The sequence below is a fragment of the Melanotaenia boesemani genome, chromosome 10 (assembly GCF_017639745.1).
Source record: "Melanotaenia boesemani isolate fMelBoe1 chromosome 10, fMelBoe1.pri, whole genome shotgun sequence".
Classification (NCBI taxonomy): domain Eukaryota; kingdom Metazoa; phylum Chordata; class Actinopteri; order Atheriniformes; family Melanotaeniidae; genus Melanotaenia; species Melanotaenia boesemani.
In genome coordinates, this window is record NC_055691.1 from 17692336 (window position 1) to 17717659 (window position 25324).

The 25324-nt window shown below is 37.6% G+C and overlaps 3 protein-coding genes across 5 annotated transcripts in view; 1 reads left to right on the forward strand and 2 right to left on the reverse strand.

The window, feature by feature from the left end:
* On the reverse strand, positions 1-14627 carry scamp2 (secretory carrier membrane protein 2). Its single transcript, XM_041996491.1, has 9 exons — positions 14471-14627; positions 10896-10970; positions 7935-8021; positions 6848-6959; positions 6059-6187; positions 5717-5876; positions 3575-3676; positions 1385-1502; positions 1-1136 (listed from the first exon to the last, which is right to left on the reverse strand). The coding sequence occupies exons 1-9, from the start codon at positions 14525-14527 to the stop codon at positions 987-989; spliced, it is 990 nt and encodes a 329-aa protein (XP_041852425.1). The 5' UTR covers positions 14528-14627; the 3' UTR covers positions 1-986.
* The window catches only part of trex4 (three prime repair exonuclease 4), a 17200-nt gene continuing 3733 nt past the window's right edge, over positions 11858-25324 (reverse strand). For all 3 annotated transcript variants that reach the window (XM_041996492.1, XM_041996493.1, XM_041996495.1), the window contains one exon: positions 11858-11868. The gene's annotated coding sequence lies outside the window, so the exon portion shown is untranslated. The remainder of the gene's footprint in view (positions 11869-25324) is intronic.
* Positions 15865-24442, forward strand: mpi (mannose phosphate isomerase). The gene is made up of 8 exons (XM_041996490.1): positions 15865-15947; positions 16990-17117; positions 18629-18829; positions 21441-21582; positions 21743-21922; positions 22140-22313; positions 22914-23122; positions 23530-24442. The coding sequence occupies exons 1-8, from the start codon at positions 15932-15934 to the stop codon at positions 23746-23748; spliced, it is 1269 nt and encodes a 422-aa protein (XP_041852424.1). The 5' UTR covers positions 15865-15931; the 3' UTR covers positions 23749-24442.

Consider the following 25324-nt stretch of genomic DNA (forward strand, 5'->3'; position numbering starts at 1 on the left):
TTCCTTTCAAGTCAGTGTTTGTTTTCAAATAAGCAAGTTTTGCAAGATTTAGCTGAAGTTGTTTAGATCGGTTTAACAGGAAAATTAGTTTTAAAGTGAAATTATATTACAAACTGTATACTACATTTAAGTCTCTTTACATCTGCTTTCTACAAACATGAAAGTAACTGAAACCAAACACACCGATTTCCACTGTAAATTGTGCGTTTGTGTAAAACCATTTAAGAGACAGTTATCTTTACTGAATAACCAAACCAACATTTAAATGAATATTTACAATAACATTCAGGGCAGGTAGATCAGAATTAACTAAGGGATTTATTTCCTATACTTCTTTATTGAGCTAAAAGCTGTGGCACACAAAAACCCAAGATCTTCTGTACAACCGTTCAACACTAGAGAAATGCTTTTGAGGCACAATCAGTGACAAATACTTGTCCTTATTTTTATGCAACATTGTGTGAATAAACACAAGCAAACTGCAGCCACATGAATCCAATCACACACACACACACTCATTACACTTAAAAGCTATGTCAAATAGCAGAGACAAAATACACAAAGCAAAGCTGAAATAATAATCAGTCATCTTCATTTATGAAGTTTTACACCTCAGTTTGCACTCGATGTGCGACTTTCCCCTCCACCGCTTTTCTACACCCACACAGAGCCAGACAAAGTCGCCCTGCAGGAGCCACTCTGGATGTGAAAAGCAAAAGCTAAATTGGAAATTACAAGTGCACTGATGGTGAAGGTGAAAGGAGGGAGGCTAATAACATCGCCTCACCTGGTTCAAGGTCTATACATTAAAAGGTCAGATTACAATTAGCAGAAATTGAATCAGACTTCCAAAGCTCAATTAATTCTCAGGAAGAATCATGGCAAGTTCTCTGTGATTGCTCAGCTTTAGTTTAGCTAATCATCTGGACCAGATAACATACAGACCTTGACCTGTTAAAATGAGCTCAGCTTAGCTCGATCTACCACTAGTTGTTTCCCTGCAGGGCTCCCTGAGCAGCAGCGGAGGCCGCTCCAGTGGCTGCTGTTTGGAAGGTTTTACTGGTGAAAACACCTTGTGAGAATTCCTGCTGGGCTTTCTGGAAGCTGGCCCCAGTGCGGCGGTACATGCTGTGGACCTGAGGAGGACACCACACTTCAATCTTTATATAGTCCAACACAATAAAGTACCTAAAGAAGGTATTACTCAAAGTAGTTACATTATGTTAAATCTTAATCAAATCTTCCCAATCAAGAGGAAGAAAAATCTACTGAAACTGAAATCCAAACCCTAATTTTAAAATCATAATCTAAACTAATAAATAAAACTAAATTCTCACAAAAGCTAACCCTCAAATTAAAATGAAAAAAAAATCTTCACTCATACCATCTTGATCATGATGACAGATATCACAGCACATATAGTGAAGAGGATGGCCACTATGATCATGATAGCTCCTACTGCCTTGTTGTTTCCGATGGCAGAGAAGGCAGCAATCCAGCCACTAGAATAAACAAACGTGTGGTTTAGGTTTGTTATGGTTAGCATTAGTTAACAAGAAAGTCATCTTCAGCAGTGTGAAAGATTTGCATGCAGTATAAATGATTGTTCTAATGTTAAATTCAGGGAGAGCAAAAGAATATGTTCAACATGCAGCATGAAAAGTGGGCAAATTTCTTATAAATACAGAGAGAAAGAAAAAACATCCCCTACACTTTATCTTCAGTTCAGTCAAAGAGCACATTCAGGTGTATGCACACATTTCAGGCCAAATGTAATGTTAAACACACAAACAAAATATGTTTGGTTGTAGGTTCTCTTTATTTCATTATCAGCAAACTGACTAAATTAAAGCCAGTTACACAAAATAATATCAACGGAAAGTCAACAATTCAGATAATAAAATTAACACACATCAGAAAAACTATTTATTCAAAACCTGCAAAGCATCAAATCTTAATCATACGAACTTTGAAAAGTTTCTGTATTTTTATAACCGGTGTCTCACTATGAAATAACCTAAGTGACGGGAGGCAAAGTCCAAATTGTGACAGGGTTCCACACCCGCACTTTACCCGTTTTTTTTCTTTTTTTTAAACTTATCCTGCATTTTTCACCGTGTCTGCTCTAGTGGCTCTTGGTTCGTCTTTGTTTGTGGGACACAGCTGCTTCCTCCTTCTCCTCTCATGTTGTTCTATGAATCATGAAGGCTGTCAGTGATCAGCTGATTGGCTTTTCTCTCTTGTTGCATTTTTTTATGAATCAGCTGGGAAGGAGTTCATGGTTCACATCGTCACATATTCACCTCTAAGTGTTGTTTTTGGCAGGACCTTCTTTAACACAGTAGTTGGCTGGTGGAAGACAGAGTTTATGCTTCAGCTATGCAGGGGCGGGTCTAGAAAAGTTCTGATGGGGGGGCCAGGCAAGGGCACTGACCACAATGAGACCCTTTTGTAGGTCTAGATTTTGTGACATATTGAACTGATTATTACAAATAAAGTGATCATCTAATGGAAAAATTGAAGAAAAACTTGTAAAACAAACAGCCAATGATCTATTTTATCAACAGTTGTTACTTTGGGTGAAGCTGCTGTAGGACTTTTATCACTGCTGGACAAAGACTTACACTTCAGTGACAAAAGGAAAAACCTGTTTTTATTCAGATGATCAGTTTTATCAGTTTCTTCATCAATGTTGGCCGTTTAACTTCAGCCACCACATCTGGTGGTTTTATGACAGATTTTATCACCATGGAGACGGTTGGTGAAATTATGGTATGGTATGATCTAGAACACGGTAAAGATGATCTAGAACAACTTATAGAAGTACGTTACATGCTGCATTTACTGACCCTTGGACAGCTGACGTTTACTCAAGGAAAGGTCAGTTAACAGTAAATATTTGTAGCATTGGTTTGTTCTATTGATTTAATATAGAAAAAACGAGCAGATTTCAGGCATATAAAAACTAGTGAATGGTAATTAATCATGATTAATTAATTTTAATCATTTTTAATAATTAATTTTAATACTTTGACAGTCCTATTATATATATATATATATATATATATATATATATATATATATATATATATATATATAAACATAAACATAGTCATTCAGAGACAAATGTTGGCTTTTTCTAAGCCAAAACACAACTTTATACGAAATAAAATTAAGAAGGAGCAAAAGAAGAATAAACATTGGGAGGGAGAAGAGATGGTGAGAAGGAGGAAACTTACAGGGTTACCAGCAGAAATAGAGGCTGAAGGATGGAAAAATTCTGCCAGAAGAGATAATAAAGAGAGTGCTGAAAATGAAGTGAAGAAGAAATGAGGGTGGACAATAAGACGTAAAATTTCAGGAAATAAAGGCAAGAAACCACAAGTAAAGAGCATTTATCTATAAGTCGGTCGGTAGATCATGTAATTATCTTGATTGATAAAACAGACAATGTTGTTCTCTGTTTCAGTGTTATTGAGGTTTGTGCAAAGCTGCAAAGCAATTTAAAAAAAATATAATACAACCATTGCCCTCATTCTGTAAAATGTATTCTGTAAAATGCTGCGTTACTCACCTGTTGCCCCACTTGGGGATGCCCACAGCCTGGATGATGAAAACAACCACTTGGCAGAAAAACACAAAGAAGAAGAAAAAGAAGCTGAAGGAGCTGTCGGTCCTAAACAAACAGGGGAAAAACACAATGCATGTGTTGAGACTCTCTGTATGTAACTAGATGCTTTACTTTTAAATAAGAACTAAAGCCTGTATCTTGTTTAGCGCTTCCATTCACTCACTAAAAGTCTTAAATGTAACAGAACTGACATACTGTATCTCACTAGAAAAAAAGTAGAATACATTAAAGATTTTACTGGTCAATTGGTATTACCCATTTTGCTCACTAAATATTCATTTAAAACAGTTTTAAAAACAGGGAAAAGTGTCTTAAGAGCAGGGACACAAGAAAAAGAAAACTCGATATTTCCAGCTTTTAGTACTCAAAGATTTGATCAGTTTTTCATATTTTTAATTTGATGATGCAAATCATAGCCTAGTGGTTACAGAGGTGGGCTTGGGTCTGGAGAACCTGGGTTCAAGTCTCAGCTGCAACTAAGGTAAAATACTGTGGGCCCCTGAGCAAGGCCCTCAACCCACAACTGCTCCCTGGGCGCTGGAATCTGGCAACTAGGATGGGTTAAATGCAGAGAAAGAATTTCCCAGCTTGGGATTAATAAAGTATAATAAAAATAAATAAATATCTTTGGATTTTTTCTCTCTACCTACCACTTAAAAACTGTTTGTCAAGTTGAATGTGACAGAAAAAAAATATTCACAGCAGGTCACTCTTAAAAGATCTAATTACATAATGTGATTAAAAATGAGTGATTGTAGTAGAGTGAGTGAAGTAGCTAATCAGCCAATGACATAGCAGTAACTCAACATATTTAGTTATGTAAACATGATCAAGATGACTTGCTGAGGTTCAAACTGAGCATCAAATGAGAAAGAAAGGGGGTTCAAGTGACTTTGAACAATTTTATTTTATGTCATGTCTGCTGTTGAGCCTGTTATTTTACGGCTTTTTTTAATTTTCTGTACAGCACTTTGGTCCGGTGCAGTTGTTTTAATAAAGCTGGATTGGATTGTTGGTACTAGACAAGCTGGTCTGAGTATTTCAGAAACTGCTGATCTACTGGGATTTTCACACACAACCATCTCTAGGGTTTACAGAGGATGGTCTGACAAAGAGAAAATATCCAGTGAGCAGCAGTTGTCTGGAACAAATTTTCTTGTTGATGTCAAAGGTCAGAGGAGAATGGGCAGGCTTCTTTGACATGATAGAAAGGCAACAGTAACTCAGATAATCAGTCACTGCGACCAAGGTATTCACACAAGATGTCCAGCCTTGAAGTAGATGGGCTACAGCAGCAGAAGATCGTACTGGATGCCAGTCGTGTCAGGTAAGAACTGGAAACTGGAACTAAAATTCACAGATTCCTCAAAATTGGATGACAGGAGATTGGAAAAACAGCTGCCATATTCAGATGATAGACTCAGATTTAGGTGGAAACATGAAAGCATGAATCCATCCTGACTTGTATCAATGGTTCAGGCTGATGCTGGTGGTGTGGGGGACATTTTCTTGGAACAGTTTGAGCCTCTTAGTACCAACATGGCATGGTCTTAACACCACTGCCTACCTGAGTATTGATGCTCACTAAGCCCATCCTAATATTAACCACAGTGTATCATCTTCTGATGGCTACTTCCAGCAGGATAATGCACCATGTCACAAAGCTCAAATCTCTCCAACTGGTTTCTTGAACATGACAGGGGGTTCACCATACTCTAATGGCCTTCACAGTCACCAGAGCTAAATCCAATAGAGCACCTTTGGGATGTGGTGGAACGAGAGAGTCTCATAATAGATATGCAGCCGACAAATCTGCAGGAACTATGTGACACTATCATGACAACATGGAGCAAAATCTCTGCGGAATGTTTCCAACACCCTGTTAAATCTATGCCACCAAGAATTACTGCGGTTCTGAAGGTAAAAGGGGGTCGAACCGGATACTTGCAAGGTGGACCTAATTAAGTGGCCCATGAGTGTTTACAGGTCTATTTATGAAGGCTGAGTAAAAGTCTAACTTATTCTCTGGGGAGCTATGAAGGCCACATTCACAGTAAATCACAAATTTTATGAAGGGAGACTCACTTGAAGGCTTTGTATACGGGCCGGAACCAACAGAGGAAGGAGCAGGGAGTGAAAAGGATGAGCCAGAGAATAGAGAGGCCAAAATCCACACCATAGGCTGTGTCAGTGGTGAAGTAAGCCAGGCATGCCAACAGGTTGAGAAACAAAGTCACACAGTGGACTAAAGGAAACAGTGAAGAGAAGAAAGAGTTTACAATGGTAATAATATCAACATTATATTCATGTGTCTAGCAAAATGTGATACTTCTAGTAATGTCAATAAAATACATTAAATAATTTTTGCACTGAATGAGATCACTCTGCTGCCAGGTTGAGGCTTCACTAAAAGTGTGATCCACTTACACATCCAGAGATAGTATATCATTTTGCAGACTCGTTGGTATTCTACAGGTATTTCCTCTGAGAAGTCCTGATAAAAACACGGTTTGATGGGGAAGCTCTTGGGAAGTGGAGGCCAGTTATTCTCTTTACCTGCCGAGACAAGAGGCAACATTAGCTTCTGCTTGTGTTCTGTACAATTCATCCAACACTGCAGAGGGAGACAAGCTAGCTCTGCAAAATTATGATGGATAGAAGTAAAAGTGCTGAAATACGGATACTAAAACTTGGGCCCAGAGTGTTACAAAACATTCAGGTGACGCATTTATTCAAGTGTGTGGGAGTCAGATTCCTGCAAGTTAGATAATGATCCTATTTTGGCTATGGATTAGCACATTACAGTGCTGCACACACCAACGCAAGGATGTGTAGGTTTTAAATAAGACATAGGAAAAACATATAATCGAAATGCTGCAGCGTGGAAATATTTGGAATGAAAACTGAAACTTGTGACAACTAATTCAGAAATAAGCAAACAGCTGAGTTAATGCTGACGTGACTGACAACGATAAAAAGGTGATATCTGCACTACCAGAAAGGTTTGTAATACATAATGAGTTTTTAAGTCAACCACATGGCACCTTTCAGAGCTCATATCTGGATACAAGAGCAGTTTTCACAACGTGAATGCAAGGATGTAGCATGTTTCAAACTCCTCTTTGATGCAAACTGCAAACACTGCACAATGCTTTCCTGTCTCAGTAAGCTGTGCTGCCTGCAATACTACTGTAGGGAGGTGGTGTCTTTAATGACCTGTCGAGTCTCTGCTCTGAAGCTCCTGCTCCCTGCGGTCCAGCTCGGCAGCTTTTCTCTCCAGCTCCTCCTGCTGCCTCAGCAAGTTCGCCTGAGCTGCAGCAGCAGACGCCTTGAACACATACATATGAGAAGAGGGTCAAAAACACTTGACTCCACAAACACAGTAGATGTACAGAAACTCATCTTGGTGACAAAACTGTGAATAATTCCACATTACTCTAAAACAATGCATATTGAGGCCCTTATGAATGCTGAAAAAACACAAAATTGTTTGACTTTACACATGAGCCTAGATTACAGTTTCAGTGGTTGCATGTTCCACGATGATGATCTGAGGCTGTCTGTTGTTACAGAAACTGCATTTATAAAGAAATGCTTTAATAAAGCAAAACTTATTACAGGCTTAATGGTTGATTTGGCCATGATGACCACATCGGATGTCTGATATGGCAGATAATCATAATTATTTAATGGTACTTATGAGTATTAATGAAAGAAAAAAAATATCAACATCATTATAATAAACCATTAAACCAAAAGATGTTTGTGTAGATGCCACAAACATCCTCAGCTAAAAATATATCAGAGGAGATGGTGCTCAGAGTGGCTATCCTTCTCTTATCTAAAATTTCTCTTAGGGGATTAATAAATATTTTATTCCATTTAGCCACATCTAGTTACCAGCCATGTAGAGCACAGAAATCTAAAATAAGTAGAGTTGGGTAAAAGTAGCATATGATGTTTTTTTTTTTTAGTTCAATAGTTAAAAAGTTGAGTCAGAATCAGTTTTCATTTGATGGAAATGAAGGAAGGAAGAACTGTAAACATCCCATTGTTGCATGTTGTTTTATTTCTCACTTGCTCTCTTTGTTAACTGTGTGTAACTGGAAGTCAATTGTTACCAGTGTTTATATAGTGAAAAACTGAAGCTGCACCAACTGTGTGGAACAATTAGTGTTATTAAAACTGTACATAGATGACACATGAATAGGTACATGGCAGCTGGAGGCAGACTGCCTCTGTTTACACCAAAATCCTGCTGCTGCATTTTTCAGTTACAGGTGAAGAGAGTATGTGTTCTCACCTGTGGACTGGGCTCTGTTGACGGCTGCAATACAGCAGGCTGGTAGGGAGAGGTGGAGGCTGAGGTGGTCTGAGCAGCTAGACCATCCTAAAACCAAGAAAAGCATAATAAATAAAATAACAACTAATATTAAGATGTAATGATAAGACACAATGACCAGTAAAACACAAGCAAGAAAATGAAGGAGATTGGAGTGAAGGCTAAAATGACCACAGTGAGAACAAAGAGGAAAAGTTACAAAGAGCAGGATGCAGAACAAATAAGAACCTGAAAGAAAACGGAGCAGGAAGCAGGAAAGCAAAAGACTGAAACAATTGTATGCAAACTTATAATAAGCCAATAAGAAATTGACCTTTGAGAAAAGGAGCAGTGGAAAAATCTCAAAGGAAAATAACCTGAACAACCTAAATATACTTAATAACAACATGTTACTAACATGTGGGGAAAGTCTGAGCTTCCAGGGTATGAGTCTTATAAAAGGTAAGGTAAAGAGGGGCTTGCTCTCTGAAAGACTGCATGGTCTGATAGTTTCACAACTTCAGAATAACAGATCATCTGAAATGTTTAGACTAGATTTCACTGAATGGGTTCCTTTGTCAGTAAATACAGTTTCTTAAAGAAACCAAATACGAAAGCGAAAATTAAACAAATAAAAGAAAAACAACAAAACATGAACAACATTCTAATTTTGCAATCTCTTCTAGGTTCAAGCTCATTAATGATGTACTGAGGTACAATAATCAAACTTTTCTGTGGTCTGAAAACATAAAGGTTTTGTTTGCTTTGGTATCACTGATGCAGCTTCCTCCAGGCTGGAGAGGAATTGTATTATCTGGCTTGTTATCAGCAGACAGTTGAAAAGCTGGCCGATTATAGAGCTGGTTTCTAAAGAGCCAGTCTGGTGACATTGGAAGAAAATTAATGACATAGATTACTAACGTGGAAATGAGATCAGTCATGACCATGCATTAATAATATAATAATACTGTGCGAATTTAGCCCTCAAATAGGTGTCTTAATCATTATGGATATCAAAGTAACAGATCATCTTGTTTTTATAAACATTTTAGCGTTTATTGAGTACAACATTTCCCTCCAGGGTTACCATAGAGTAGGCAGACTTGTTTGCTTGTGTGAGATTTGTAGTTTTTGGGGAAAAATGAGGTGGTGGAGCCACCATTGGATGGTGCACATGGGGCCTGTTCCAGTTCAAATAACAGAGTTTAGTCAGAAATGCTGGGTTATTTTACTCTAAGCTGAGCAACTCTGGGTTTTTGGTTCCAGAGTATCTTTACTCAGGGTTGGGAACCACAACAAAAAGCCATCATCAATAGAGCACAGATTCCTGGATTCACCATGACAACCACTGACAAAAAGCTAGTTATTCTACCTAACTGGAGAAAAGGAGGAAAAGGGTAGTGAGGAAACACTGTCTGCAAGGGTCCAGAGAGGCCAGCAATAGATCTCTATCAATTATACATTCATGGAATTATGATTTTAGTCATGTGTTGATGACTCAACACACCGTGCCCTTTCTAAAACTTATGTATGCCGACGTTATAAAGAAAGGAACTATTTACACAAGGAATTTATATATATATATATATATATATATATATATATATATATATATATATATATATATATATATATATATATATATATAGAAAGTGCTGTAATACGTACATATGTGCAGTCTGTTGCACCAATGGTTTTAGGAAGACCTGTAATAGGATTAAATCCCACTTGACTGTGACTTTTTCTCGAATGAATCAAACGAATAAAAAATAATGACATTTTTCCCTGAGGAAAATTATTATGTTAGACCTGACCTGCAATATCTTAATATTTATTTTATAAATAACACAATGCTTTGTAAATTACCAAAAGTTATTTGGGCTGTATGGTGGTTAGCACTGTGGCCTCACAAAAACAATGTCACCAGTTCAGACCTCAGCTGGGGAGGGGGGCTCAAACCGTGGCCTTCCTGTGTGGAGTTTGCATGAGGGTTTTCTCATTTTTTAAGATTGAATGTGGCCCATTGTTAGTATATATATATATATATATATATATATATATATATATATATATATATATATATATATATATATATATATATATATATATATATATATATATACACACACACACACATTACATTACATTTCATTGCTGAAACCACATCTCATGTTCACAGTCTGTGACATTGGTTTTATGCCCAGAGAATTCGAGTGACTGCCAAACGGTAGTTTGTTGAGATATTGATCAGGAAATGATAACATGTCTGTCCAAGTTCTGAAAAACCACCATGGTGTATTAATTCAGCTTCTAAATCTCTGGAATTGCGTTGGTACAGACAACCCATGTCTGATAGCTGCTTCAGATGGGAGGAGACAGATAGAAACTCAGGATTTCTTTATGGTAAACCCACCAGCAAGTATGTTCACTTCAGTGAGTCAGTTACCATGGTAACAGACTCAGGATAAGACTTACCTTCCTTTCTCGAACGGCAAACGTAAGAGTTTCAACATAACCCGCTTTCTGGAGCAGGCCCCTGATGTTCAGTATCTGTTGTTTTGTAGCAAACTATTCACTTAGGTGAAGCCAATAAGCTTAGTGACATTACAATTCATTCCAAGATTAAAATTAAATTAAATCAAAATCATGCATAGCCATTAATTCACACACATAACTAACACATGACCATGACTTAACCATCTCGTTCATATGGGTTAGGTAGCAGTGTGTGGCCAAGGCCAAACATATTTTATCTTTGTCACCAGACAGGATTCGTAGGTTTCAGGACACTGTGCAGCGTAACTTTCCAGCTTATTTATAACTAACACACTGTTTTTTTAAAGTAACTTTGGTAGACAGAGTGGTAACTTTAAGCAGAGGAACAAAGAGATTGAAAATCAAGCAAACACAGAAAAAAAGTAATTAAGGTTTCAGATGGCTTACATATGGCTGGGTAAAAGGAGGGTACTGGTCAACTGGTTCTATGGTAGAGTTGGTCACCTGAGTGACAGAGGGATCCTGAAAAATAATTAAACATGTTATAAACTTGTTACCATCCAGCAACACGAAACACATGCAATTCGCTTTCCTGGAGACTTACTATATGAACTGCAAGAAAAATAATCTGATGTTTAACATCAGGTCGAAAATCAACTCAAACAGAGTGATTCCAGGTGATCTATTCGTACTGCACTTTTTTTGTTGTTGTTTTGTTCTTTACAAAAAGCTACAAGTGTCAGTTTTTAAAAACACCCAAATAAAAAAAAACTTGGACAGAATCACTACAGAAATTCTATCCAAGTTTCTTTTGTTTATATATATATTACATACTCTTGTAGGTTTGGTGAGCTGTTAGCAGCAGGTGAATTATACATCTGCTGCTGTTAGCACAACACCTGTTGAATTACTTGAGATGTACTCTGCTTGACTTCTGTGGACACACAAACAAATATTCAGAACTGTTTATCTTATCTTCAGGCAAACTCTCCACCAGACGTTTTATCATTTCCTGAGACACTAAAGGTAAATGTCAGACCAGACCATCTTATTCCAGGCTTCACCTGGAGTCATAAAATGAAGCACAACATCCAGCTATTGAAGCATTACCTCTAGAGCTCCTGATAAATCATTACCTTAGAAAACCATTGGTAATCATTTAATTACTTCAGTGGGTCCTGTTTTATCAATAAGCTTAAAATTATTTTCATTAAGTCTGAAACATCTCAGAAGAGGTAAGTTCAGATCAGAATTCCAGACATTAAATTTTCCAGCCTTCCTATGAGCAGATGGATAGATCTATCACACACTGAAATATGTGTGTGAACAAACACACACTGCATGGCAGTCAATAATATCAGAGTTATGTGTTACAGTATTGCATCTGCCAAATATATGGATGAGTTTGATTATTGCAGAACTTTTATGTGATCTGTAAAGAAATCTAAACAATCACTGTTTATACTAGTAAATGTCAGAATTTCTTTTACAATCTACAACAAATTGATTCCTCATCCTTTAAAATGGGGACAGAACAAGAAGCTCACATGACAATCCAACACATCACTTGCTGGCCATGTGACTGCAAGTATGAGCTCACTACGATCTGCAATTGACACACCTGTAAATATTCCCAGCAGGAAAATAAGGGGAGGCATTTTACTAATCTCATTTTGTAACACTTGATAAAATGGGTCATGTCGGTCAGATAATAATTCAACATGCCAATACATTTGTTTTTTTTTTTTTACATTAAACTTTTGTATTTTCTTGTTTAAGCGCAGGCGTTTAGATTGATGTGGAGCAACGTCTTTTATGCAAAACATGCTTACCTAATATGTCAAGGCAGAAAATATATTCTACTGTGCCACAACTGAGGGAATCCTTGTGTCTTTTGATTACACAGCTCAGACAGCTATGAATAAAGAAGCTGACAACAGCCATTAAGGCTCTAACAAATAAGAACAAAACTGGGACATGTCAAAACAAGAGACGACTCTGAAAAATACAGCAAAGGAGCTCTCCACTGATAACCGTGTATAGATCTATACGGATCTAGGTTGAAAAGAAAGGAGTCTAACGTTCAAAGTATGCAAAATTTAATTTAGGATCAAATCAGCTGATTTCTTGACCTAAACTTATCTGTACCAGGAAACAGGACTTGCTTTTGTTAACAGCTCTTTGCTTAGGTGTGGCTGTTTCCATTTCATAAGTGCAGTAAGATATTACCAGGCTTTAGCTGCACCTCACATTGCAAAACACAGCCCTGCAGAGCTATATTAGACAGACACATAAATAAAAAAAAAAAAAAAACATGTTTAATTTCTGGGGGATGATTAACTTCAAAGGTGCACGATATCCTTTTTTTTTCCTCCAGGATGGCAACACACCAACTATTCCTGATACAACCACAAACAGAAGGCTTGGTGAATATAAAGGCTTACAAGTGCAGTGATCTACACCTCAAAGCACCAGCAGCTGCTAGGCTGCTTTTCCAGCCCTGTCCACGTCCCACCAAACAAACAGTTTGGCAAACATCAAACTATCACCGTAGTCATTGTGCATCTGACATTATTAAGTACGACTACTTCTGTAAAAGTCATTTTCATAATGTCACAAAAGTCAAAGAATAGTTTTCAGATTGTTCGTTTAGAAATTTTATGTGAAAAATACTACATTTAATGTGTTTCAGTTTGTATGAAGCAGATTTATTTTACACTGGAGTCTCAGTAATATTCCACATTCCACTAAATTTTTCACATGGCAAAGTTGGATTAGAAAATAACCATTTCCAGGAAATGTGACTGATATCTGTATATAAGAAATGACAAACACACCAATCACTACAACCTAGATTGTATCTCATCTGGTACATTGTGAAAGGCAGGATTAATTTAGAAATGGTTAACGTTGTTTAGTGTTCAACCTCCTGAGACCCAAGCTTTATTTTACATGCACTTTTTTCCCCTAGCTATTTGGGATGAACATGCCACTTTAAACAACTATATCAAAGCAAATTATTTATAGATATAGCTAGCAAATGTTTGTTTTGTTTGTATTTTATATTACAAAATCAAAGATAAGCAGGTGAAAAGCCTATATGGCTTTATCATTGCCAGAAAAATGTAGGTTAATATAGCTACAATTTCACAGATATGGAACATAAATGCAAGTCTCATTTTCCTAAAAAGAAAATACAGTGTGCATCAGGTGTCCAAACATGCATTTTTAATAGAAATCTGTGAAAATATGCTTTATGTAAATTAGAAAACAGATTTAAAAAATAGCTAATAGGCAGAAAATGTTTAACAAGAGGGCATTAAAATGTAAGATTCAATGCTTTGGGAGCCAAAACTTTAAATAATAAATTAATTTTGTGTCAAAAAGTCAAATTAATAACACGGTGGAATAATAATGTAATGTCTGGTACATTTTAATCAACAAATGTTTTAATAGTTTTCCACGCACACATACAAATGCTTTTGTCAAAAAGTTAGCCACTAATGTGGACAGTTAAATGTTCTACCTATAATCACATTATTATTAAACACAGCTGGTCGGCTGTATTTCTGATATGTTATCTCAGTTTTTCACAAACACAATTAAACAATAGGTAGTTTCATGCTACATTCTGTTCATAGTAATAGCCAATTACTTCAAATTTGTCAAAAGCCACGTTCACTATATTAGACATACACAAAGGCACAACTTTTCTTCAAACACTGAAAAGATCGTATTGGTTTGACACACATTCCTAGTTGGCTACAGTTTAACTTCCTGAAACTTAACTCTAATGATTACCCGCCTTCTTTACAAACACAGCGCGTTGATTGGTTAAAGCCCTGTCAATCATCTGACTTTGGCAAATAGCTTTCAGCAGCGGAGAATTTGGCCACGCCTTCAAATCCACCCAACAAGTTTCCTGGCGTGCTGGCTACCTTTTAACGAATGACATGTCAGCAACAAGCTTCGACAGTTTTTTTAAGAAACTAAGTAAGAAAAATATTAAACCATCCACTTACGTTAAAGGGGTTGTCATGAACAGGCTCTGCGAACGGGTTGTTATCAAATTCCGTCATTTTGAAAGGGTGGCGCGATGTTCTTTTCTCTCTGAAACTGGAATCTACAAACTCTTTTCTCTTCCTTCAGCTGCCCACTTCCTCAAATGAATTTGAGAGCGCAGGCGCACTAAGCTAGTTGAACAATGACATGTGCGTCACATGTCACACGTAGTAGAAGCGCGCCACATGTAACTCCTCACAGGAAATATGGGGGTAAATGTTCACTTCATATTCACGTGCTTTTGTAATAGTCTACTTTCAATACATTTTAGCGCAAAAGCAGCACACATACACACACACACACACACACACACACATATATATATATATATATATATATATATATATATATATATATATATATATATATATATATATATATATATATACATACATATATATATATATATATATATATATATATATATATAATTCACCAACACTTGCATGTACATTGGTTGCATGCAAGTGTGGGTAAATAATTATTATGTTTGATTCTGTCCTCAAGTAAAGGACAAAATAAAAAATAAAAGTCCAACCAAGAGACTTTAACACAACCAAGCAGCTCAAGTTGAAACATTGTTGATCTCAGCAGTTCATGTTAAAAACTGACTTATATAACTTATATAATGCATTGAGCTGTGCCTGTAATTCCTTAAATGATCACAGTCTAAATAGTATTTGCTGATTTGAGAATCTTTGCTGCAGAAAGATCTTCTCTTAAATGTTCTGGCCTGTTGCCAGAATTAGTGATGCAAACTCCCATCACCTGATATCTGTAACAAAACATGAAGCTTCCACATGAACAAAATTTCATCATAACAGTGAGTAAAGATAAATGAAGCAGTAAATTATTCATCTAGTTCAGTGATTCTCTTTTCCAGTCCACTAGTACCACTGCTCTGGATTTTAAGATTTTTCCACACTTGAATAAACCTGGCTGTGACTGATTCATTAGCAGGCTTACATTAGATGTATTGGAGTAGGAAAACATCTAAAAGGGCAGTGGTACTTGAGGACCAAAAATGAGAAACACTGATTTTGTTTCACTCAGGATGCAAATAGTAGAAAATATGTAAACTGGTGTGAATGTAAAAAAGTGCAAATTACGTTTGATTTGAATTTATTTTATCTCTTTTAGTTTGTTTTTCCAGAAGTCTGTTAAGTAATTTCAATTGAAAACCTGAACTGCAGTATCCCTTTAAGACCATAGACATCATGCACTTTTGTATTGAAATATGATTATTTAATAAGTCAAAATTCTGTACTTCTTTTAAGTCATACGTTTAAATAACGAGCTCATTTTCCTTATTCTGTAGTTCAGTTGAAATCTCGGGAGAAGGAAAAGAAATCTGATAAACGTCACGCAGCTGCTCGACGCGCAGTAACGTCACCGGCGGTCTGACAGCCGACGTTGCAGCCATGGAGGAAGTGAGAGGTGAGTACGATTTTCTCATTCATAGCTGCTTCAAATAATTTGTTTCGCCGATACACATGGAAGCTGCTATTTCTGCAACCGTTTGTTTACTCTACACGACACACAATGCAGACTAACAGCGTGATGAAACACAACTAAACTGTGTTTTTAACGAGCGTCCGCCTCGTTGTTTCAGCAGGTGTTGTGTTTGTTTAATGAGAAGCTGGTATAGCCTTTTAAAGCGGTACTGTTAGCACTTCGGCTAAAAATAAAAATAAAAACAAAGTGATCTCTCGACCGACGGCAAGTCAAACCTGATAAGTTTAGTTACATTTTACTGAAAAGGACGGGCATAGCATCGCCGATGTCAAACGTGCTAACTGTATGTTTCTGCTGCCAGTGAACGTTGCTTCGTCAGCTGTTCGGTGTGATGCCAAATAATGTATCCCCAGCGGGATCTGATTCTTCGTAACACTGTTTTCGGAGAGCATCTGTTTTATTAAGGCCATTGATTTTTGTTAAAATATAGACTAAAGTCCATACCTTGATAAAGACAGCTTATAATCTTGTTTACTAGTCGCCATGTATTAAGTCTAAAACAGCCTCATATATATCTATCTGTTATTTAGCCTGCTAGATTTTAAATGGGATATTTGAAATGTATGAATGGAAGAGTTACAGAAATATTTGGTTACACATATCTGCATATTATAACATTTATTATCTTTGAGTTTGTTGCAGCACTGTTACATTAAATGGCAAACGGATTCTGCTTTGTGTATCTAGTGGAGGGGTAGGCAAGTTTTGTCCTAGAAAGCAGATTTTGGATGTTTCTTTGCTTCAACACATACACCTGAGTCAAATAAATAAGGCACTGAGAAGAACTTGAAAAAGCTGCTGGATCCATTTAATTTGAATCAGGTGTGTTGGAGCAGGGAAACCTGCAGGACTACGACTCTCTAGGACTGAACTTGCCTACCCCAATGTAGTTTTTGGCTTTCATAATACAGTATATTAGATTCAGCTTTGCATTCCCCAAATAATATTCTAAATATTTCCTCAGTGTTTCCTCTGACCTGTCCTGTGCAAAACTATGCATGGGGGAAGGTTGCGCTGGACAGTGAGGTGGCCAAGCTGGTGGTTGGTGGAGACCCGCTCGCAGTCATTGAGGATAATAAACCCTATGCAGAGGTAAGATCCAGGATCTATTGAATGCCTATCAAAGAAGTGTACTCTTGAGAAGTAAAATCTTTTTTTACAGAAAATGTATGAGTGTTTTTAAACAGCCTTAAAAACTGTATATGTATTTTGAGATAACACTACCAGGGTTATAATAATGATTTCCAGTAGATGCTCTAGAGCAGGGCTACTCAGTTCGGTCTTTAAAAACCTGCAGGACTGCAGCTCTTCTATGTATTTCTGCTCCAACACACCTGACTCAAATTAAATGGATCCAACAGCCTATCATGTTCTGTATAATAACTCAATTTAAGTTAGAAGGGGAGGAAACCTTGGTAAATAACAGAATTAGTGGTAAATGGTTCAACTTTTTTAAATACAAACAATTCAAATAACTATACAAAAAGATAATTTATTGGTGAAATAATTGACTGATTGTGATAGGTCAATTATAAAACAATATAACAGGGAGGATCACTTTGTATATTAACAATGTTTACATTTTTTAATGCAGGTCAGTGGTGTTCACTTTTGACAAATATTCACATTCCTTCAAAATCAAGTGCAAATATGGTATAATTTACCTCCATAGAATGGAGATCACATGGTTTGGGTTTATTAGCAGGATTACTCAGGAGAAGTTGTGGAGGAATTTGCATTTATTTAAGGTGGAGTATGGTCCAACAAAGGGCAGAGTAACTTGGATTTTTCTTTTAGATTTTGATCTGGATCCAGTATTTATTTATTTACGTTTAGTCTTGTTCATCTTTGGAGCAGTGCCGTCTCAGACTGTTGCCCCCCCCCCCCCCCCCCCCCCCCCATAGTAGTCTTTTTTTAGCCACAGCTGCTCTGCAGGTTGCTCCATGAAGGTCATCAGTTCATGTTATGACTCTGGTGACATTTTCACATTCTGCAAGCCACATTGTTGCTGGTGATCATGTTAGTTTTCATGGTAAATGGCGGTATGGAGGCCCGTGGTACATTAATGTGATGTAATGTACAGCATGTCATATAATAATGTTTGTCTTATTTGTAACTTACATTAAACCACAATCCTTGTTTTCTGCAAATGTAACTGGATTCCAGTAAAAAATGTCACATAAGTTTAACCCAAGGGTGGTCAGTGTTTATCCACCAACAAAGTCTCCTTGTTAGGCAATGTAATTTCTTTTTAAGACTCTTCTTTCAGAATACAGATTATGATGAACTACAGGATTAGATAAAAGAAGGAATGTATGATTGTAAGCGTTTGTCTTAGGCAGCAATGGGACATCCAAGACTAAGAGTATTAAGATACTTTTCATTTTTTAAATTAATTTCTTTTCTTCTTCATATTTCTGGAATTTAGTGGTGATCACTAGAAAAGGTGATGCGTTGAAGACTAATATCGTTAGGACATCATTAAAGTACTACTGTAACATTTACACCTCTTTCTGACAGTGACTAATATCAAAATGAGTGTTGAAAAAACAGATGAACATGCCTAACCATGATCCACCTGAACGTACCGCTGTCTGTTCCAGTTGTGGATGGGTGCCCACCCTAAAGGTGATGCCCAGATTAAAGACAACAGGATTGCACAGACCACCCTGGGCCAGTGGATCGCCCACTATCCCGCCTGCCTGGGCTCCAAGGTGAAAGACGCCTTCCAGGGTCAGCTGCCTTTCCTCTTCAAAGTGCTCTCTGTCAATACAGCCTTGTCTATACAGGCCCATCCTAACAAGGTGCGCAAACACACACACACACAGTTTTTTTCATATTCTGCTGGCTCTTTATTCTGAACTGGGTAATGTTTAACAGCAGGATGCTGAAAAGGTCATCATGCCTTACTAAGGTCAGTGTTTAAATGGAGCTGAATAAAATACAGAGCAGAGAAGCTTGAAAAAGAGTTACAGCTACAGTTTTACACCTAAACCAGAATTATTAGAATAAGGAAAGTTAAGTCCTTATAATATCACCTGTGGATATTTGGTGGTGTTAAAATAAGGGCCTCAACTGGGAAGTTGTTTTTATAAAGGACTATGTGAAATAAACACGGTTGCTTTTGAGACCTTTTTTATTTACTTGGTTTTGTGTTTGCAAGGTTTATAGATTGTTTCCAGGGTGTACAGTCTTTACCGTGATTTTATATTTATAACTTGCCAGTTCAGAAGGGTTATTGGTACATATTTTCTCCAAGAAGGCTTCTGTGTAGATTAGAGAAAGGTAAACAAAGTGATGCTTGCTTTGTGTTTTGTGGTAATGTCGAACAGAGCTGGGACCTTTTCCAGACAGGATGGTCAACTAACTCTGAATCTAAAAAGAAACTCTGGGTTAACTTACTCTGAGCTAAGCAACTCTTGTTTGTTTCCAGCACAGCTGCGAGAGTATCTTTACCCAGAGTAAATTATTAGCGAGAGGTTCTTATTGAAGCATATGCGAAGAGGTATTAAAGGGAACACTGCTGCTGTAAAGGAGAGAAGCATCATGGAAGAAAACTGTTGCCTGAGTCAACATGGAAGTTTAAATCCACCGGTCCACTGAATATTTACCTTTACTAAAATTAATGGATGTGGGTTAAGATAGATAGAATTTATTGTTCCCAGAGGAAATTTGGGGACAGAAGTACTTGTAGTACGACACCACCTCTGCCTCCGCCCCTTCTACAAGGACAAGTTGTGTTTGGTGGTCTTGTCCAACGGAAGTCCAGTACCATCTCCTTGGTCTTTGAAGTGTTAATCTACAGCTGGTTCTGGAGACACCACACTACCATTTCCTCCACCAGCTTCCTGTATTCTCACTCCTACTCCTCCCTGATATACAGCCTTCTGGACATGACACAGCTCAGAGTTGTACTGAAAGTCAGCTGTGTACAGGGTGGAGGGGGGACAACCCTCAGGTTACAAGACAACCGCTCTACCTTGCTGAGCCACGCCACCCTGTAAGAGACTAGGGGTAAGACTTACCTCGCTTTCTGGAACAGAAAACCCAGAGCTTCCCTCAACTTTTAGGGTTTAGGATTAACATACTAAGAGTTTCAACATAACCTGCTTTCTGGAGCAGGCTCCTGGTCTCCTGCGGCATTGTTATCACACTTTCTACTGTTGTGAAAAGTGTTGCTTGTTTTAAGTAATAAAGATAAGAAATGAGAGGGGATTGTGTGTGAAAACTTAACTTTAACACAATCACTGTCTGTGCCCCTCTGAAAAGCCATTCAGAGTTCTCTTGTTGACCTGATAGCAGATCAACATGTTGAATAAGCTGAGAAAAAACGCACCAAACGGACCACTACCCTCCCACCACGAAGAGGCCGTATCAACCCAATAGCATCACGCAATTTTTCAGCTGCACATCCATGATGCATTTTGGTCCAGACGACTGCTTGTCACTGGATATTTTCTCTTTTTCTGACCATTCTCTGTAAACCCTAGAGATGGTTGTATGTGTGTAAAAATCCCAGTAGATCAGCAGTTTCTGAAATACTCAGACCAGCCTGTTTAGTACCAACAACTATGGCGTGTTCAAAGTTACTTAAATCCCTTTTCTTCTTCTTTCTGATGCTCAGTTTGAACTTCACCAAGTCGTCTTGACTATGTCTACATGACTAAATGCATTTCATTGCTGACTTTTACTATTTTTTTTAATGCTTCCTTTGCATCATCTGTAATGCTTTTTAATGTTTTATCTAAAGCCCTTTTAGTTGTTTTTTACATTGAATGTGTTATACAGATAAACTTGCCATGTGATTGACTGATAGCTAATTATGGTGACAAACAATAGAACAGGTGTATCTTAAACAGTGCCTGGTGAGTGTAATTACTGACTTAGTGTATAAAGACTATAACATTTCCATATGTTTATCATGTGCTCATGTCATGGGTAAAACAAACAAATATCTCATCTATCCAAGAATTTCCATCTTGATACTGTGTTTTATAAATGACAAACCTAACTTATCAGTATGTTAACTGAACGTTTCAGAGTTAGCAATTGGGAACAAAGTTGATCAATACACAAAAAAAACTAGAGTTAAATTTAAGCAATTTTAAAGCATTATGCAATTATTTAAATTGAAAAATAAAATATTTTTATTAATGTGATTACTCCTTAAAAGCAACTGTGATTTAAAAAGTTGCAACTGTTTTTAATTGTGGAGGGGCAAATAGATTAGGAAAATGAAGAAAAAAAAATCTAACAATGCTGCGCTCATTGTGGTTTTCTCTGTTTTAGCATGAAAGGCATGTTTAAGTGTTGCAGGTTGTTTGAGCAAGATCATTTCTCTTCCATGCTCTTTTCTTTCCTTTTACCAACTTTTTTAATGACTTTCTTCTCGTTCTCTCATTATTCTCTGGTCAGGAATTAGCTGCCAGTCTCCATGCCCAGTTTCCAGAACATTATCCAGACAACAACCACAAGCCAGAGATGGCGATCGCTCTTACCCGCTTCCAGGGCCTTTGTGGCTTCAGGCCGTTGGAGGAGATCCTGGGCTTCCTTAAAAGTGAGTCTTAAAGTCCCATATGGTCTTTGCTTAATTGGGCCAGGATTCTAAAGCAAAGATGAAAGATTTACCCCCTTTTTATTATCATATACCATATACTGAAGAATAAAATGTTAGATAAGGATGAATTCTTTTGTATGTGTGGATGTGTATCTGTCAGATGTCCCAGAGTTCCACGCTCTGGTGGGTGATGAAGCAACAGAAGAGCTCCGGTCCAGCATCGGAGATGAGCTTCGCACAAGCCAGGCGCTAAAGAGGTGTTTCTCAAGGATGATGAGGTGGGAGAAGAAGGTGTTCGTGGACGAGCTCAATGAGCTGGTTAAACGAGTCACTGAAGAGGGTGAGAAGATGAATGAACTCATTAAAACTGCAAATGACACACAAAAAGAAGCTACATTCTTGTTTTTTTTTTCTTTCATTGCATAGTTTAGCACCATATGTTTGTACATTCCTGCTTAGTTGAACTGCTATTTCTTTCTTTTATGACCACCAGGAGGCAGTAAAGTCGGCCATTTGTCCACATGTCCGTTAATACACTATCATGAACGTGTCTGCAGGTGCAGCAGGGAAGGACACGTCAAGCAGCAACGGTAACTTGTTGCTCCGCCTCCATTCCCAGTATCCTGGAGACATTGGCTGCTTTTCCATATACTTCCTGAATTATGTGGTCCTGGAACCAGGCCAGGCTATGTTCCTGGGGGCCAATGAACCTCATGCTTACCTTTATGGAGGTATGTATGTCGTTTGTATTAATTTTAATGTGATATCTAAAACAGCCTCATTAAAAATAAAATATTTTTTCCCACGTTTATCTGTTCATTTGTTAGAAATAAAATTGTAATTAAAGGCATTGATTAGAAATAAAGTTTCTAGCAAATGATGTGGAAGAAAACATTTCTGCATCATGTTTACGAGGCAAACCACTAAAAGCTAAAAGACAAAGACTCTCTGTGAACTCAGCGTTTTGTAGAACAGAGACAGATAACTGTCTTCTCTTAACAGCTGCATAAGCAGTTAAGAACCCAGCATGGCTACACGATATTATGTTCTCTGGAAAATTGGCAAACTACCCACTTTTTCATCCCAAAGCTGCATTAAATTTGTGTTCACCATCCAAAGCCATTCTGGGAAATAACTCTGTAGGGTACGTAAGTCAAGTGGAAGTCCAGAAATGGCTCTAGAAATGCGTTCGCCATGAAAGGCTGATTGTATCTAACAGTGTAAGACTATCTGGTAATTGATTTTTCCTTTTAGCAGGGAGTCAACTCGACTCCCCACTCTGCTTATTTAAAACTTGCTAAGCTTTTCTGTCTCTCCATCAATCCCTGCAGACTGTATCGAGTGCATGGCCTGTTCAGACAACACCGTCCGGGCTGGACTGACTCGGAAATACATTGACGTTAACACCTTGTGTGAGATGCTGAACTACAAGCCAGCTCCCGTCTCCTCCAAAATCTTCCCCTGTGTCCAGGACCCCTCAGACCCTTGTGTAATCCTGTATGACCCCCCAGTGCCAGACTTTACTGTCATTAAGATTCAGGTAAGAAGTTTGAATTGTAGATCTGAAACGTCTAACCTAAATCCAAAAAAATATTTGGAGACAGTGTGAAAAGTTAAAGAAAACACAATAGTTTGCAAAAACATTTTTTTAGATATTATTATATTAATATTTTTACCTTTTCTGACCATTCTCTGTAAACACTAGAGATGGTTGTATGTGTAGACCCCAGTAGATCAGCAGTTTCTAAAATATTCAGACCAGCCTGTTTGGTACCAACAATCATGCCAGGCTCAAAGACACTTAAATCCCTTTTCTTCCTCATTCTGCTGCTCAGTTTGAACTTCACCAAGTTGTCTTAACTAAATGACATCAAGTTGCTGCCATCTGACTGACTGATTGATAATTGTCCGAGTGTAAGTTGCTGAAAGCTCTTGTTCCCTCTGCAGGTCCCAGCCTCGGTGAAGGAGTACACAGTTGCTCCCGTTGACAGTGCTAGCATTCTTCTGGTCATCGAAGGCGACGCCACTGCAACCTGTCCCGCTGCTCTCTCTGACATCACAATGAGACGGGGTACCGTCCTGTTTGTCTCAGCCAATGAGAGTCTGTCCCTGCACATCACCTCACCCTCAGGGATGACCCTGTTTCGAGCCTGCTGTCTCCTGTAATTGTGACGTGACTTTGTGTGAAGGCTTCTACTACCTGTTACTTTGTGTTTTGATGTCAAATTATCTTCGGTATTAATTGGGCCCAATAATTCATGTGCACTACTTGGTAGGTAATATTAAAAAGTAAAGGCGCATTCAAATCCTGTTTGTTGATGTTTGACACTGTGCCAGCTACAGCAGTGTTTCTCGATCTGTGTCTAGTTTTATCCCTTTATATTCCCGTATTGGTGCAAATACAATTTATAGAAAACCAGAATGTTTGTACAACATCGGTGCTGGACTTTTGACACATTAAGTAACACAAATTAAATGTCTACAATGTTTAAAAGACTATCATCGTCAGCTTCCAGTTAAACTAAACTGGTACAGTTATGCGTTGTCTTTTTAACTTTAGCTCGAATAATTAAATCTCTAGTTTTCAAACTCATCCTCGTTAATGTAACAACTGAGAGCATATACTGCAATCCTGAGATGCTTGTGCATGCTTGATTTCAAACGGGAACACTGTACTAATGCTACGTCAGTCACAGTGAAGTAACCCCTACTCATTTTGGATGTTTTTTGACCTTTAATGGTGCATGCTTAGTCTGGAAACTTCAGAAATATAAACTAACCAGTAGCAGACATGAAGGACTCTAATTGTCCCATTAAGCATGACCACATGAGGACCAGGAATGCCAGTTAATTTCAACTTCTTCTTCTCTATAACTCAAGATTTACGACTATTACCTGAGGCGTTCTTACAGTTTGACTCGTGCATCAACATGTCCCCTTCTTGTACATTTGTACAACAAAATGCTGCATGTGTTTTTATATGGGCTTATTTTTGGACTTTGTATGTTGCCTTGTTTGTACCGAGCTAACGTTGGTAGGAAATCATGTCCTAAACAAACTTATGATAAAATTTCACAGTACATTCTTTTATGGTGACCACTTTCCAATCTGTTGGCACAATATTTACCAGATTAATTCATTATGATGTGACCTTCTATAACGGGATCCAGCTCACACCACGTTTAGTATGTCATAAAATGGAATTTCTAATTCTAATATATTGTATATGTTAACTTGAGTCATGTATTTAAGAATGAATGCTCCATCAGCCTGCCTGTCTACCAGTGGAAAAATATTCTGAATGAATGAGGCCTAAAAGTGATCCATTAACCTGCTTCATGACCATCATAGAAATGTAGGTTGTTCTTTAAGCTTCTCCCTTATTTAGATGCACTAAATTTCTTGTTTGCTGTTGAAACTGTTGAAAATGAAAGTATTCAGAAGTATTTATGAGAGGCATGTCAATCATTTTAAATCTCACACCATTACCTCAGATCCATCCTAGTTTCTTTCTCCCTTTAACAAACAACTGAAGAATGAACCAGCTTCTCATGAAATATAAATTAGCTGAAGTCATAGTTTCTAGCAGTATCAGATTTTTTTTTTTAATAGCAAACACAAACCTTTGTTACTGATTTCCTTGTTTGAACACTGTACACTGAGAACTTTGCACAATTTATTTTTGATCTATACATTTTGTTTGACTGGAAATTCACAAACTTGAATATCAGTTCATTTTTCC